This window comes from Nannospalax galili, unplaced genomic scaffold (assembly GCF_000622305.1).
Source record: "Nannospalax galili isolate Female #2095 unplaced genomic scaffold, S.galili_v1.0 scaffold329, whole genome shotgun sequence".
Taxonomy (NCBI): Eukaryota; Metazoa; Chordata; class Mammalia; order Rodentia; family Spalacidae; genus Nannospalax; species Nannospalax galili.
In genome coordinates this window covers 3,347,290-3,362,155 of record NW_008360321.1, presented here as the reverse complement: position 1 = coordinate 3,362,155, position 14,866 = coordinate 3,347,290, and the positions used below count along the sequence as shown (strand labels likewise).

The 14,866-nt window shown below is 40.2% G+C and overlaps 1 protein-coding gene across 1 annotated transcript; it reads right to left on the bottom strand.

Moving 5' to 3' along the window:
- Positions 1-9,077: 9,077 nt before the first annotated feature.
- Positions 9,078-10,338, bottom strand: LOC103727374 (phosphoglycerate kinase 2). Its single transcript, XM_008825221.2, has one exon. The coding sequence runs from the start codon at positions 10,329-10,331 to the stop codon at positions 9,078-9,080; it is 1,254 nt and encodes a 417-aa protein (XP_008823443.1). The 5' UTR covers positions 10,332-10,338.
- Positions 10,339-14,866: the final 4,528 nt, after the last annotated feature.

Sequence of the window (14,866 nt, the reverse complement as noted above, 5' to 3'; positions counted from 1 at the left end):
GCTGAAAGGTGGGATCCTTTTTTCTCCTGTGTCTTTAGGGACTGGTCAGCAGATCTTATTCATAAAGAGACTGAAACAACAAACCATGGGCTTAGAAAGAGGCAAATATCAGTGTATTTTCATTATCTATTTTTTCCTTTTTAGCAGATTACAACCTAAAATGAGCACAGTAGAGAAAAATTGAATAGTTGTTTTCAGAAACATAGATGGTGGAGCTTTATAAGGGAGTCTAGTAGGCTACAGAAAATCTATTCTCTTGAATTTATCAAGCTAACTGCCCCCAGTACTACAAATATTGAAAGAGATTTACTCATGATTTTTAAAAGGATTTCACAGGAGGATTATTTAGCCAAAACTATGAGGAAGCCACTGGAAAACTCAGATTATAGTTTTGCTTATTCCCACTATGTACTTATTCAGGTAGCTAAACCTTGCTCATTTGTAAAGAATTGCAGATTGGGCCCAGCAAAGAGCCAATTAAGTCAAGTCACAGGGTTAAGATGCATAACTAAATTAGACATTTCAGAGGGCGGTATTCTTTTACATGGAATTAAACATACTGGAAACCTTGGTTCTTGAGTAGTCTGAGAAATCAGTGCCCTATATGGCTTAGAGATGTATGATCAAGACAAGCCTGGCTTCATTCAACTGTGCAAACAAGGAGGAGATTAGGACATCAGCACCGAGGCTCACTGTGGTCATGGTCTCCAACTTCTGAAGCCTCCGTGGAAGTCAGGAAATAAGGATGAGTTTATAATTGTTCAAATGAGTCCCTGAGGGGAAATGACAAAGTTCTCCCCTGCAGAATAAAATCAACTTAGCCAAGGAAATTCTTCCACTACCAGGGAAGGGAGTTCATGAAATTCTGACATAATGTGCTTTATGTCACAATTATAATGACCAACAGCTGCTGAGGTTGAGTATTTGTATTGAGGCTTACTCTTTCTACCATTGTGTACTGGGTGTGTATAAAGGGGAGGGATGAGTAGATGAAGATAACTGTGCTTTGAAGTATAGCAGATTCCTGCATTCTCTTTAAACAGCATGCAGTAACTAGATCTGGCCTTTGATTATTCTTGCCAGTGCCAGCCAGCCAAGACAGACAGTACCTGAAAGGGGGAGTGAGGATTGAAAGAAAAAACAAGAGGCAGAGAAAAGATACTTGGCAGGACTGTCAGTAGAGACTGTAGCAGCGGTTTATTTTTGCTCCCCCTTTTTATACAGTAGGACATCAGAGATAGCCACCACCGGCAGAGAAAAGATACTTGGCAGGACTGTCAGTAGAGACTGTAGCAGCGGTACAGTAGGACATCAGAGATAGCCACCATTTGCTTAACTGAATTAGCTCCAACAGCTGTTTTTCCCACCTGTCTGAGGGTCAAGAAGCAGTCAAATAGTTGTTGTGAAATCCATCATATAAACACATTCTCCTGACTTGGCAGAGAAGGTACTGGTGTGCAAAACACAAACTCAGTAAACAAGCAAGCCTGCAACAGCTCAATGTACATAATGGATTACTAGCTCCCAACATCTCCCCCTTTTTTATTTTTTATAACCCCAGATTATGCTATATCTAGGACAGAAGGACCATGCCTGTCTTAGGTTGTCTTCTGCTAGAGCAAAGCCTTACCTGTCATCAGCACGTAGCTTCCATCAGCTATGCCGACCCCAGATTATGCTATATCTAGGACAGAAGGACCGTGCCTGTCTTAGGTTGGCTTCTGCTAGAGCAAAGCCTTACCTGTCATCAGCACATAGCTTCCATCAGCTATGCCATGTCTTAGGTTGACTTTCTCCCAGAAGATCTTACCCATCTTTGACTACCAGCCTCTGTTAGGGGAGGGAGTGCAATCTCACAGCAGCCTTGACTTGCCACAGGATTTCATAAATAACTTTACTGCTACCAGATGAAAACAAAGACATAGGAGGAAAAGCATGCCAAGTCCCACTAAACCATACACAATGGAAGTGATAGAGGATATCTATCTGCTGCTGCTTACAGGGTGGAAATGCTTACATAGAATTTTTTTTTCTCTATTATCTCTTGGCAATAACACTTTGACATTGGTACAGTATCCACCTCATCCCACAAGCATGCAGTCATCTACTTGTACACACCCGGACTTATTATCATTTTTAACAAAACAATTAGGCAACCCACTTTCCGATCCCAAATATGAAAATTCGTCGCCACTTGCATCATCAGGTGTTTTGAAGCAGGCTGAGCAATTAACCAAGAGTCACTCATAGTCACTACTATCTCTTTTTCCTCCCATATCACGGGGTGCAATATTGTGGATCAGGAACATAAGTCCAGTATAACTCAGCCAAGATCACTTGCGGGAACATCATCATCAGCCACGTTTGCCGCCTCATCATTCTTTTTCACTTCTTTTTCTGGCACTCATCTGGTGAACCTCACCAGCCTTTCCAGCAGCCACCTGGCTCCATCTGCGTCCTGTGGAAAAACACAAACATGCCCTTTTCCCCATATCAATACAGGGTTGGGGCCATGCCATTGTCCAGTTAAAGGATCCTTCCACCTGACTTGGGTGTAGGTATCCTGGGACTGAGGGTGCCACATTCTATCTGCTGCAGAGTGGTCATTTTTATCCAAACTCAAAAAATTTAAAATGATAAGAGTATGATTTAAAAGATTACTTGTTGTCTGGGGATATAAATTCCCCTTTTTTATTTTTTGTAATTGTGCTTTTAAAGAGCCATGAGCTCTTTCTACTATACCTTGTCCTTTTGGGTTATACGGTATCCCAGTTCTATGCTCTATGCCCAATTGCGAACAGAAACGCTGGAACCCCTGACTGGTGTAGCCAGAGCCATTATCTGTTTTTATAATGTTAGGGATTCCAGCTATGGAAAAGCAAGTCAAGCAATGAGTTATAACATTTTTTGTTTCTTCCCCTGTTTGCACAGTAGCCATATATAGCCAGAAAATGTATCTTTGGTAACATGTACATACCTTTGCCTGCCAAAATCTGCAACATGAGTAATGTCCATTTGCCACAATTGTTAGGCTTCAGCCCTCTAGGATTAACCCCATAATGAGGAACAATTTGGGTTTGAGGACAAGATGAGCATTGTCTCACAATTTGTCTTGCATCTTCCCTAGTAATATGAAATTGTTTTCTCAAACTTTGGCTATTTTGGTGATGAATGGCATGAGAATTTGTAGCTTGCTCTACCTGACTCAATCCTATAAGCTGAGTGGCTTTATCCGCCAAGGCATTCCCCAAAGCTAATGGCCCAGGAAGGCCACTATGTGCTCTGAGATGTCGTACATAGCAAGGATATTTTCTAGATTTAATACTATTTTGAACTTGTCTTAACAGCAAACAAATTTGAACATTCCTCGTGAACATTCCTCATTTCAATAAAAGGCACTGTTTCAATTTCCTGTAGAGCTTGAGCTACGTAATGATTATCTGTATAGGGATTGAAGGGTGTTGAGGCCAGAAGCTGGAACACTGCAGCTACAGCGCGAAGTTCCACTACCTGTGTGAAGCAGGGGAAGTTTGAAAAGAATAACTTTGCCCATAAATCACATAAGCTGCTTGTCCATTAGAAGAACCATCAGTAAATACCGACATAGCCTGGGGGATGGGACTAACCTTAACTATCTTTGGAAATACCTACTCATGCGTATTAGCAATTGTAATTAACCTTAACTATCTTTGGAAATACCAACTCATGCATATTAGCAAATTGTAATAATTTATCCTTGGGATGATGATTCTCTATCTGACCTATATAATTTGCAAATGCGATTGCCCATGAATCTACATTTTGAAAAAACCATAGCAATTGCACCTTAGTGTAAGGAACAATAATTTGAGCAGGCTCAGCTCCAAAGTACTGACACGATTCAGTACATAATTGTTGGACTAAGGCCGCTACAGCCTCATAATAAGGATTAATCACTTTGACTGGAGATACTGGTAGATGCACCCAAAGAAAATGGCCATCCTGCCAGAGTACAGAGGTAGGGGTGTGAGTTGTAGAAAAAATGCAACCCATCCAGGGCCGACTATAATCTACATAGGTAATTTGTTGCTTTGGCCTCATAATAAGGATTAATTACTTTGACTGGAGATACTGGTAGATGCACCCAAAGAAGAGGGCCATCCTGCCAGAGTACAGAGGTAAGGGTGTGAGTGGTAGAAAAAAATGCAACCCATCCAGGGCCGACTATAATTTACATAGGTAATTTGTTGCTTTTCAATAGCATTTTCTACTAATTGTAAAGCTTGAAAAGCATCGGGAGTAATTGTCCTGCTAGTGAGGTTAATTTCTTTGGGATATAGCAGTTTTCCTAGATAACTTAATGGAGCTTCCTTTTGTACTTTCTCAGGGGCAATAACTAACCCATAACTTTTCAGTCCCTTCTGCAAGACCCCATAGGCAGATAATAGTAGTCCCTCGAGTTTGTGAGCTAGAAGTATATCGTCCATATAGTGAATAATATATACTTCGGGATATAGATACCTAATCTGTGCTATAGCCTGATCTACAAATTTTTGACATAAGGTAGGACTATTGGCCATTCCTTGAGGTAAAACTTTCCAATCATACCTTTTCATAGGCTCCTTAAAGTTTATGGAAGGTACACCAAATGCAAATCTACAATCTTGAGGAGCCAAGGGAATCGTGTAAAAGCAATCTTTTAAGTCCAAGATAATTTTAAAGGTGTCCTGTGGAACAGCAGAAGGAATAGGCAAACCAGGCTGTAATGCGCCCATCAGTTCCATTGTTTTCTTGACTTCTCTCAAATCTTGTAACAATCTCCACTTACCTGACCTTTTCTTAACCACAAAAATAGAATTCCAGGGTGAATTAGAAAGTTTGATATGTCCGCTATTGAGCTGTTCCTGCACTAACTGCTCAACGGCTTTTATTTTTTCCTGGGTAAGAGGCCATTGATCCACCCATACTGGCTTTTCAGATTTCCATGTTATAGCATCAGCATGAGGTGCAGGTTGTTGAATGGCCTCTGTTAAAAATATTCTAGCCCTTTCATATTCAATTTTTCATATTTGTAACGGTGCCTGAATTCCCTGCCCATTTCTTCCTAGTCCGGCTTGCGGAAGCATTCCTTGATTAAACATTTGCTGCAAAACCTGCTCATTGGGACTATACAAATAGACTCCCATCTTACTCATCACATCCCTCCCCCAAAGATTGATGGGCAACCCCTTCACAATGTAGGGAGTAAAAGAACCTTTATGTCCCTCCAGGTCCTTCCAATGTAGCTCATCACTACTTTGATATGGACTCTAACTTTGCCCTATGCCCTGCAAATTTGTCATGGAGGTATGCTTTGGCCAGGCTGAGGGCCATTGTCCTTCTGAAATTACAGATACATCCACCCCAGTGTCCAAAAGTCCTTAAAATCTTTTCCCATTAATAGTTAGCTCTAACTCAGGGCGTTGTTGACTGATAGCTTGTAGCCAATAAACATCAGAGGAACCAAAACCACCTGTCCCTCTATGCTGAATTTTACTATTGTTGCCACTGTGAACCAGAGGGAGCAGGAGCAATTGTGCCAATCTTTGTCCTGACTGTATTACAGCAATTCCTAGGGGGGAATGAGTCATAATCTTGATGTCACCTTGATAGTCTGAATCTATCACTCCAGGAGCTACCAGAATTCCCTTTATGGTAACACTACTTCTTCCTAATACCAATCCCACCATTCCTTTTGGCAACAGCCCATACACTCCTGTAGATATGGCTTGCATTCCCATGTCAGGGGTTAATACTGTGTAAGTGGAGGCACTGAGGTCCAGTCCTGCGCTTCCTGGGGTGGCCCTGAAGAGGTCTTGAATGGATTTCCCTGCTGGGGGACGAGTGTCTGGAGCACCCCATAACATTGTTTCGGGGCCTGGGGCTGGCCCTGCTCCCCATTTCCCTGTGGAAGCAAGTTCCCAATAACATCCTTTTTTGATTTGTACTCATTAGCCAAATGCTTCCCTTGTTTACAACTGGGACATAAGCCTGGCTCTTTATTTCTCTGACCTCCTCTATGCTTATTAGGGCACTGTTTCACTTGATGTCCCAACTGGTCACATCAGAAGCAGCTCCCCCCAGGTTCACCCACCCATCCTTTTGACCTTTTCGTTTGTTGAAAAAGTATCTCCTGAATAGGCTTTCCCTGCAATGCTGCAGCCATGGCTACTCCTTGGATGTAAGATGGCCCAATATCAGAACATAATCTTATATAGTCTGATAAATCACCTTTCTTCCTAAAAGGCCTAATAGCAGCTTGACAGGCTCCATTAGCATTCTCAAATGCAAGTTGATCAGCAGGGCAACAGGGATGACTTGAAATCCATGCACTGACTCTCCTCGCTCTACCGCGGCCCCAATGGCCTGTTGTAACGGAGATTGCATGGTTCTAAGCGGGTACCAGATTCCTGCCAAAGGCTCCTGAGCCACAGCAATCATGGGAGGTGCAACAACCCTTGGTGGCCTCGGAGGAGGAGGATCTAATCCTACCATAATAGAGCGTGTGGGGTGGTCCTAGTTCTTTTCTCTTTATTTAACATTTCCTTCACAGCCTCTAACCCTGCCCTTAATTGCTCAATTTCCCAGTGATAGACTTCTCAGACAAAGAAAAGGCACAGGTGCATGAGACCGCACCCTGTTGCCCTGCTGATCAACTTGCTCAGAAACTGGGAAGACTTGAAATCCATGCACTGACTCTCCTCTCTTTGCTGTGGCCCCAATGGCCTGTTGTAATGGAGATTGCATGGTCTAAGTGGGTACCAGATTCCTGCCGAAGGCTCCTGAGCCATGGCAATCATGGGAGGTGCAACAGCCTTCGGAGGGGGTGTTGGGGTGGTCCTAATTCTTTCCTCCTCTTTCTTTAACAGTTCCTTCTTTACAGTGTCTAACTCTGTCCTTAATTGTTTAATTTCCCAGTGATCAGGCAAAGCAATTAGAGGTGGACACTTTTCCTGATCATACTCAACCGTCTCCTCTCCTAGGGAAGACTTATCCTCAGGGTCAAGAGATTGCTCTTCTAGCCCCAGATGGGGGTCCTCATAAAAGGGTGGCAAGGCTAATGGAGCTGGCTCTGGTGGAGTGGAAGGTTTGGTTTCACTTTTATCTCAGCCACCACTTATCGGATTCTTCTCTTTAGTCTCAGCCTTTGCTCCTCAGGCACCAAGAATATTCCCTACAAATTCCTTTCTTAGCGACTGTTTCTTTGCCCAACTTCTCCCAAGATAAATACTCACCGCTCCCCAATTGTACCGAGTGCACTCACTTAACTTTTCCATCGGTGTCCTTCACTTTTTCCTCTACTTTTCAGGTTCCTGTTCCGGGTGCCACTTGCCAGTGCCAGCCGGCCAAGATGGACAGTACCTGAAAGGGGGAGTGAGGATTGAAAGAAAAAACAAGAGACAGAGAAAAGATACTTGGGAGGACTGTCAGTAGAGACTTCAGCCCTGGTTTATTTTAGCTCCACCTTTTTATACAGCAGAACATCAGAGATAGCCAACGTTTGCTTAGCTCAATTAGTTTCAACAGCTGTTTTTCCCACCTGTATCTGAGGGTCAAGGAGCAGTCAAATACATGTTGTATTAAGTATAATTTTATTACTAATAAATGTATAAATGAATTATTTTTGAGACAGTCTCCCTATGTTATCCCATTCTGGCCTTAAAATTTCTGACAGACATCCTCAGACATGGATTTAACCCCCCACTGAAAGTACCAAGTTTGTTTCATTAGGTTGATGCCCTGTATGATCTGATGTGATGGAGAACCTACATTTTTGCTCTGAACCACTGAAACTTTGGTCTCTCTCTCTCTCTCTCTCTCTCTCTCTCTCTCTCTCTCTCTCACCTTAAATACTATGCCTTCCTTAGCATTATCAACTCTATCCTTAGAAATATGCTGAAATTCTGGTGTGCTAAGATTCTCATTCGAAGTTCTGCTCTTCAGAATACTGCATTTACGGAAAGTTGATTTGAGTTTATGGGCATGGGAAACAGGTACAAAAGTTACTCCATATTTTTCGCCTTGTTTCATTCTTTGCACACAGATCTTGGAAAAATAGTGACCAATAAGTAGTTTCATTTTGTCTACCTTAGTTTTCTGTGTTCCAAAATAAGTTACAGAGCTATTAAACTCAATAGTGAAATACTTACATATACATATTTATTTTCATAAACCATCAAAATTCAATGATTATCTATTGCCAAATATTGTCTGCTTTCAAATAACTCTTATAAAAAAGATTTTTAGTTCATGTGTATGAGTGTTTTGCTTGCATATACGCAGGTGCATCACATGCATGCATTGCCCTCAGAGGTCAGAAGAGGGCATCATATACTCTGGATTTGGAGTTACAGGCAGTTGTGAGCTGCCATATGGGTGCTGGAAACTACATCTGGTTTTACTGGAGAAACCAGTGCACTTAACCACTAAGTCAAGTCATCTCTCCATCCCTGCAAATAATTCTTTATCCATAATCTGAATTTAATTTGTAGCTATCTCATTAGCAGAGACTTAAGTGTCTTATTTTATATACACACAGGGGCATGAACACTTTTTTTAGTTTAAAATGTTTTCTTTTATTTCAATTACATGGGTTTAATAAGGACTTTTTTCTTATTAAGAAAACATTCTTTTGGTAGAGTTCAAATTATATCTATTAGTGTTGAATAAACAGTTATTTTCCTGTTTATTTGGGTACTATTACTGTTTAAACTTTGTCAACCTTTGCCACATCCTTCCCCAATAATTATATTTTGTGTTGTTGCTGATTCAGACCGAAAAACATCTATGTTGGACTAAAGTAAAGACAACAGATACAGCACATGCACCTCACTTCTTTAATAGAGACATAAGAATGTTTCCTCCTTATGAAGCACAGTTGGTAGTTCTAATGAGATCTTGAAGTGCATAACAAACGCTGCTGTTACAAATTCCTGATGGCTCACTGTGTGCTTATTACCTGGGTCTTGATACAGGGTGGAATTTTACCAAAGTCAAGTTGAGATGTAAGAGCACTAGTTATATTAAGTGCTGTGGACAGGAAACAGGAAGCAGGAACATTACATGCTGCTGAGGGCTTCTACCCCAGGAAGGACTTTACCTTCCAGAAGCTCCAGACTGGCACCCCCTCCAGTGCTCACATGGCTGACCTTATCTTCAGTGTCCCATTTGGCACAGCAAGTAGCAGTGTCTCCACCACCTATAATGGTGACACAGCCCTTGGAAGTGGCTTTCACAACTTCATCCATGAGGGCTTTGGTTCCCTTAGCAAAGGCATCCCATTCAAATACCCCCAGAGGCCCATTCCAAACAATCAGTTTAGCCTGGGCCACAATTTGAGCATTGTTTTTAATGCTCTCAGGACCACAGTCCAAACCCATCCATCCAGAGGGTATGCCAGATTCAATAGTGGCTTGTCCAACTTGTGCGTTCTCATCAAACTTGTCGGCAGTTATGAAGTCGACAGGAAAGGTGATCTCTACACCGTTCTTTTCTGCTTTGGCCATGATCTCTTTGACAATCTTAGCTCCCTCTTCATCAAACAAGGAAGTGCCAATCTCCATGTTCTTGAGTTCCTTCAGGAAGGTATAAGCCATCCCACCGCCAATAATCATAAAATTGACTTTGTCCAGCATATTTTTGATGAGCTGGATCTTGTCTGCCACTTTGGCTCCACCAAGGATAGCCAGAAAGGGTCTTTCTGGGTGTTCTAAGGCTTTGGCAAAGTAATCAAGTTCCTTCTTCATGAGGAACCCAGATGCCTTCTGGGGCAAATTCACTCCCACCGTGGAACTGTGAGCCCTGTGTGCAGTGCCAAAAGCATCATTGACATAGACATCCCCGAGCTTAGAGAGTGATGCTTGGAAGGCTTTTATTCTACCTGGCTCGGGTTTAATCTTATTTCCTGAAGGATCCTGACCCTTTCCTTCTTCTTCCACGTGAAAGCGCAGGTTCTCCAGCAGGATGACAGAACCGTTAGCTGGATTGGCACAGGCTTTCTCCACTTCAGATCCCACACAGTCCTTCAGAAACAAAACATCTTTGCCCAGCAAGGATTTAAGCTCAGTAGCAACAGGCTGTAACGAGTATTTGTCTGGCATGGGGACACCATTGGGTCGTCCCAGATGACTCATGAGAACTACTGACTTGGCTCCCTTATCCAAGCAGTGCCTGATGCTTGGAATGGCGGCCTTGATTCTCTGGTTGTTTGTGATCTGGTTGTTCTTCATGGGCACATTGAAGTCTACTCTCATGATGACTCTCTTTCCCTTAACATCCAGTTTGTCCAGAGTCAACTTACTAGAGAGAGACATCTTGAAGGTTTAATGAAGAACTGGTTTAACTGGCTGAGAGGAGGCTGGGCTGGTGGTGATTTTCAACGCTCCTTAATTGGCTCCACCCCTTCTTTCTTGACCGGAACTCTCCTACACAACAATCAATATGAACCGTTGAGAGGAAATCCACCTCTGTGATTGGTCAATGGTCCTGTCTGTCTTGACGTGGAATGTGTTGTGAGGTGCAGGCTCAAACTGCCACCTTAAGAATGTCAGTGAAACTGAGAGCTTGGGGCTAAGTTTGTGCACCAGAAAAGAGTCCAAAGTACCAAGGGTAGGAAGGGCTGACTTTTTTGTTGGCTCCTTTCCCACATGCCCTTTCGAAATTGCTCTTAGTGAAGAAGAAAAGTATAACCAACCAGACTACAAAAATGTTTGTATAACCCTTCTCCATATCTAATCTCCATGTTACTATATAAAATCCTCTGCAGTGCCAAATAATTGGAAAATTTAAAATCTGTGTATCGAAATTTTATTTATTCCAGGCAAAATAGTATGCCTGCTTTTTCTTGGTCTTGATAAATATTTCTGTTGAGACTATTGTGTAAGACTTTCAGGTATACTCCGTTTTGTTATGGGCATCATATTTTCATTACCAGATTTTTTTCTTCTCAGATTTCAATGAAACAGCATGCAGGTTTCTGGAGAATCCCTCAGTGTCCCAGTAAAGAGAACATCAGTCACAGAATTGAACCATATTCACATTTCTTCCATGATGCAAACTTAGATAGTGTGCCTTGACTTTTTTTCTCTGTTTGACCCACTGCTTCTATAATTTAGAAATAGAAAAATAAGATAAATATTTCTTGAGTCAAAAATTTGTGTTGGAAATGAAAATGCATTTTATGTTTTTGAAAAAGCAAATTTATGTAGCCAGCTGACTGGTTGAGCAAGAAAAACTGAGTCTGCAAGTACTTCATCCAAATTCATCTGCAAGTTGAACAAAGTGAATCTGTAGAGATGAGGATCAAGCAGCAGCATTGTATTTCAGGAACCACTACTGGGATGCTTATAATAAAGAAATAACTACAAAAAAATAAATAAATCAGACAAAAACAAGTGCTGACAATGATGTGGGATGTTTAAATCCCCACCTTGCATTGACAATGTGAATGTGAAAGAGTGCAGTTTAAAAATCATTTTGGCCTTTTCTCAAAATATGAAACATGAGCTTATCTTATGACCTAGGAATTTAAATACTAAATACTGATTATAATGATTCTTATTGCAAAATGTCCAATATCTGAAAACATTGAAAGTGTTAATATCAAAGACCCATAGTAATGGAAACTCTCATTTATTGCTCCTGAGAAAGAAATATGAAACAGCTTAGTAGTTTTTGTTAAATATAAATATACAATTAAATGTACAAATATATTACCTCTGTTATCAGTAATAGCCTTAAGTATTCATCCAAATATATAAGAACTGTATTGATGATTCAGAATTTTGTATGCAAATGTTTGGGATAATTTTATTAATAATTACAAAACCAGCAGTTTTCAACTAATGAGTGTACAAGTTATAATAATCTATATATAAGAGGATATACAAAATGAAAATAAAGCTATTTGTGGATAGCAAAAACCTGGACAAAACATACATACTTTGCTAACAAAACAGACATAAAATATGGTTCCATTCATATCTCATTTGAAAACAAATAAGTATGGAGATTGAAGTCACATCAGTGATTGCTAGGTAGTTATCAAGCAAGAGAGTAGTTATCAACTATAATGGGGATACACAGGGGACATTTAGTGTATAGCACTAGTGTTCTGGATACATGCGTCTTTATACACGTCAGTGATTGCTAGGTAGTTATCAAGCAAGAGAGTAGTTATTAACTATAATGGGGATACACAGGGGACATTTAGTGTATAGTACTAGTGTTCTGGATACATGTGTCTTTATACACATTAAATGTGTCTATAAAATGCACCAATGAAATGAAGCATCTCAGTATGGAATTCAGACTGCGATAAATGAATGTAATTACAACATAAGACGAAACTAATGTCAGTGATGATAATATGCTGTGGAGAAGAATAACTTATTAATGTTAGGATATAGGTTTGCAGTTTGTAAGGCTAAAGATGATGTACACAAAAATGGGATCATCAAGTTGGTAAGTGTGTTCTCCTTGACATTAAGGTTAACAATGCTGTAGCTACTTTATGATGATCCAACAAAGTAAATAATGATAGATAATTGAAACTAGGTTTGTCACTGTCAGAAAAGGAAGTTGCATATAAAAAAGGAAGAAGGACTGGAGAGATGGCTCAGTGGCTGCTCTTCTAGAGGACCTGGCTTCAATTTCTAGCACACACATGGCAACTAACAACCTCTGTAACTCCAGTTCCAGAGGATCCAACGTGGGCTTTGTATGACATGGGCACACTCACGGACACGCAGGCAAAACACTCGTACATATAAAATTAAAAAAAAAATAAAGGAAGAAGAAGAGAATGAGTACTGGGAACTGAAAGAGTCAGGGATATCAGCATAAACTTACCCCATGTTCATCAGCACACGGCAGATTTGGAAATAACAATAGATGTGTAAATATGTTGAGTTTTATTGCTATTGTAGCCGATTTCCACAAGGTTAGCTATTTCACACAGTTAAGTGCTCAAACTTCTGCATGTCAAATGGCTTGATGATTTTTTCTGTTGTAGGTTTTGTTGGCTGAAATGAAAGTGTTGGTGTCCAGGTTTTCATTAGGAGAATCTGGGAAGAACTTTCTCTTTGCTGGCTGTTAACAAGACCTTACAGGTTTTCCTCATGTTTCTTCCTGTGAGTACCTAGCTCACAGAAACAGCAAAGATAAACTAAATCCTTCTTCAGGGTGGATCCCTTTGACTCTTCTGCTGCATCTGTTCAGCTTTTACTCAGAGAAATGAATCTTGCATTCAGGACTCATTTCCTTGAGTTGGGGTCCAACTCACCATCTTCAGAAGTTCTGGGAATAGGGACTAAACATTACTGATGTTCCATTATTCTGACTTCCAAGACATGCTTTGTGCACACAGATATTTCCTAGCTCTGTCCATGAGAAAGCACAGAGGCAAAGCAATTCTTCTGAATGAAATACAACCTGGCTCATGCTTCTGTTTCAAAACAACATTGACTAATAAAAGGATCTAGGGCCACTGAATAAATAGAGTAAGGAAGGGAAATATGGGAAGAGTTTAGAATGATTTTTTGCAGTGCCCAAGATAAACACAATTTTCATAATGAACAAAAAAGAAAATAGTTTGGGTTATCCAATATGTGAAATCAATATTGATGTCTATAAATATATAAATCATTAAATATGTGAAGCTGTGGAAAAAGGATCAATCCTCTTTGTATGTAGAAGAATAACAAATATTATGCATATTTACCCTACCCTTTTGGAAGTATAACTTAATCAATCTATGTCTTGAATGTGGAGTGAAGGCTGTAGACAGAGGTTGGGGAAAAGTATAACAGGAACTTAGTAATACAGACACTTGATAGACCTCAGTGTAACTATAATAAATGATCAAGCTGAACATCACCAGTGACAAGACAGCTATCAACAAGACAATCAACAATGTATCTGTAATGTCTTTCCTTTAACCCATAACTTCAGTCCAGTCATAAGAAAATCTCACACAAGCCAGTGTTGGGGAATTTCCACAAAATGTCTTGCCAGTACTCATTAAATGAGTCAAGGTCACAAAAATCAGGCAAAAATTGGGAAGCTGTCACAGACCAGATGGAACAGGCTACAGTGTTTATGCCCCAAATTAAGAAGTACAATTTTCATAATGACCGAAACTGAAAATAGTGACTATATGTGATATAGTATTTTGGATTTGAAAGTGAGAATGAGAAAAAAAGGACATTAATAGTAAAACTGGTACATAATAAAATGGGAAATTAATAGGAACACATCACGTTGTTTTCTTAGTTTTGATAAATTTAATGTGGTTATAAGACAATAGTATCAGGTGGAATGGATATATGGAAACATTGTCTGCAATCTAAATTATTCCTAAATAAAACATAATCTAAAAATAAGCTCTATCTGTAATAGCACCAGACATCGGCTAGGCCTGATGACACATGCTTGTAATCCTAGCTACTTTGGAGGCTCAGGCAAGAGGATTAAAAATTCAAGGCCAGCTGGAGCAACTTAGTGAGACATTGTCTCAAAAATTTTTTTTTTAAAAGTTGGGGATGCTGGGCTGGAGAGATGGCTCAGTGGTTAAGAGCACTGGCTGCTCTTACAGAGGACCTGGTTTGATTCCCAGAACCCACATGGTGACTAACAGCCATCAGTAACTAGTTCTGGGGGAGTCTGAAGCTCTCTTCTGACTTCCTCAAATGTACTTAAACATATGCCGATAATACACTCACAAATAAAAATAATAAACAAAATATTTTTTGTGTGTTTTCAAAAAATTATTTATTTAATAACCACATAATTAGAAGAAGCATTTCATGAAAACAGCATTGACATATTCAATAACAATTTTCTGAGTTAA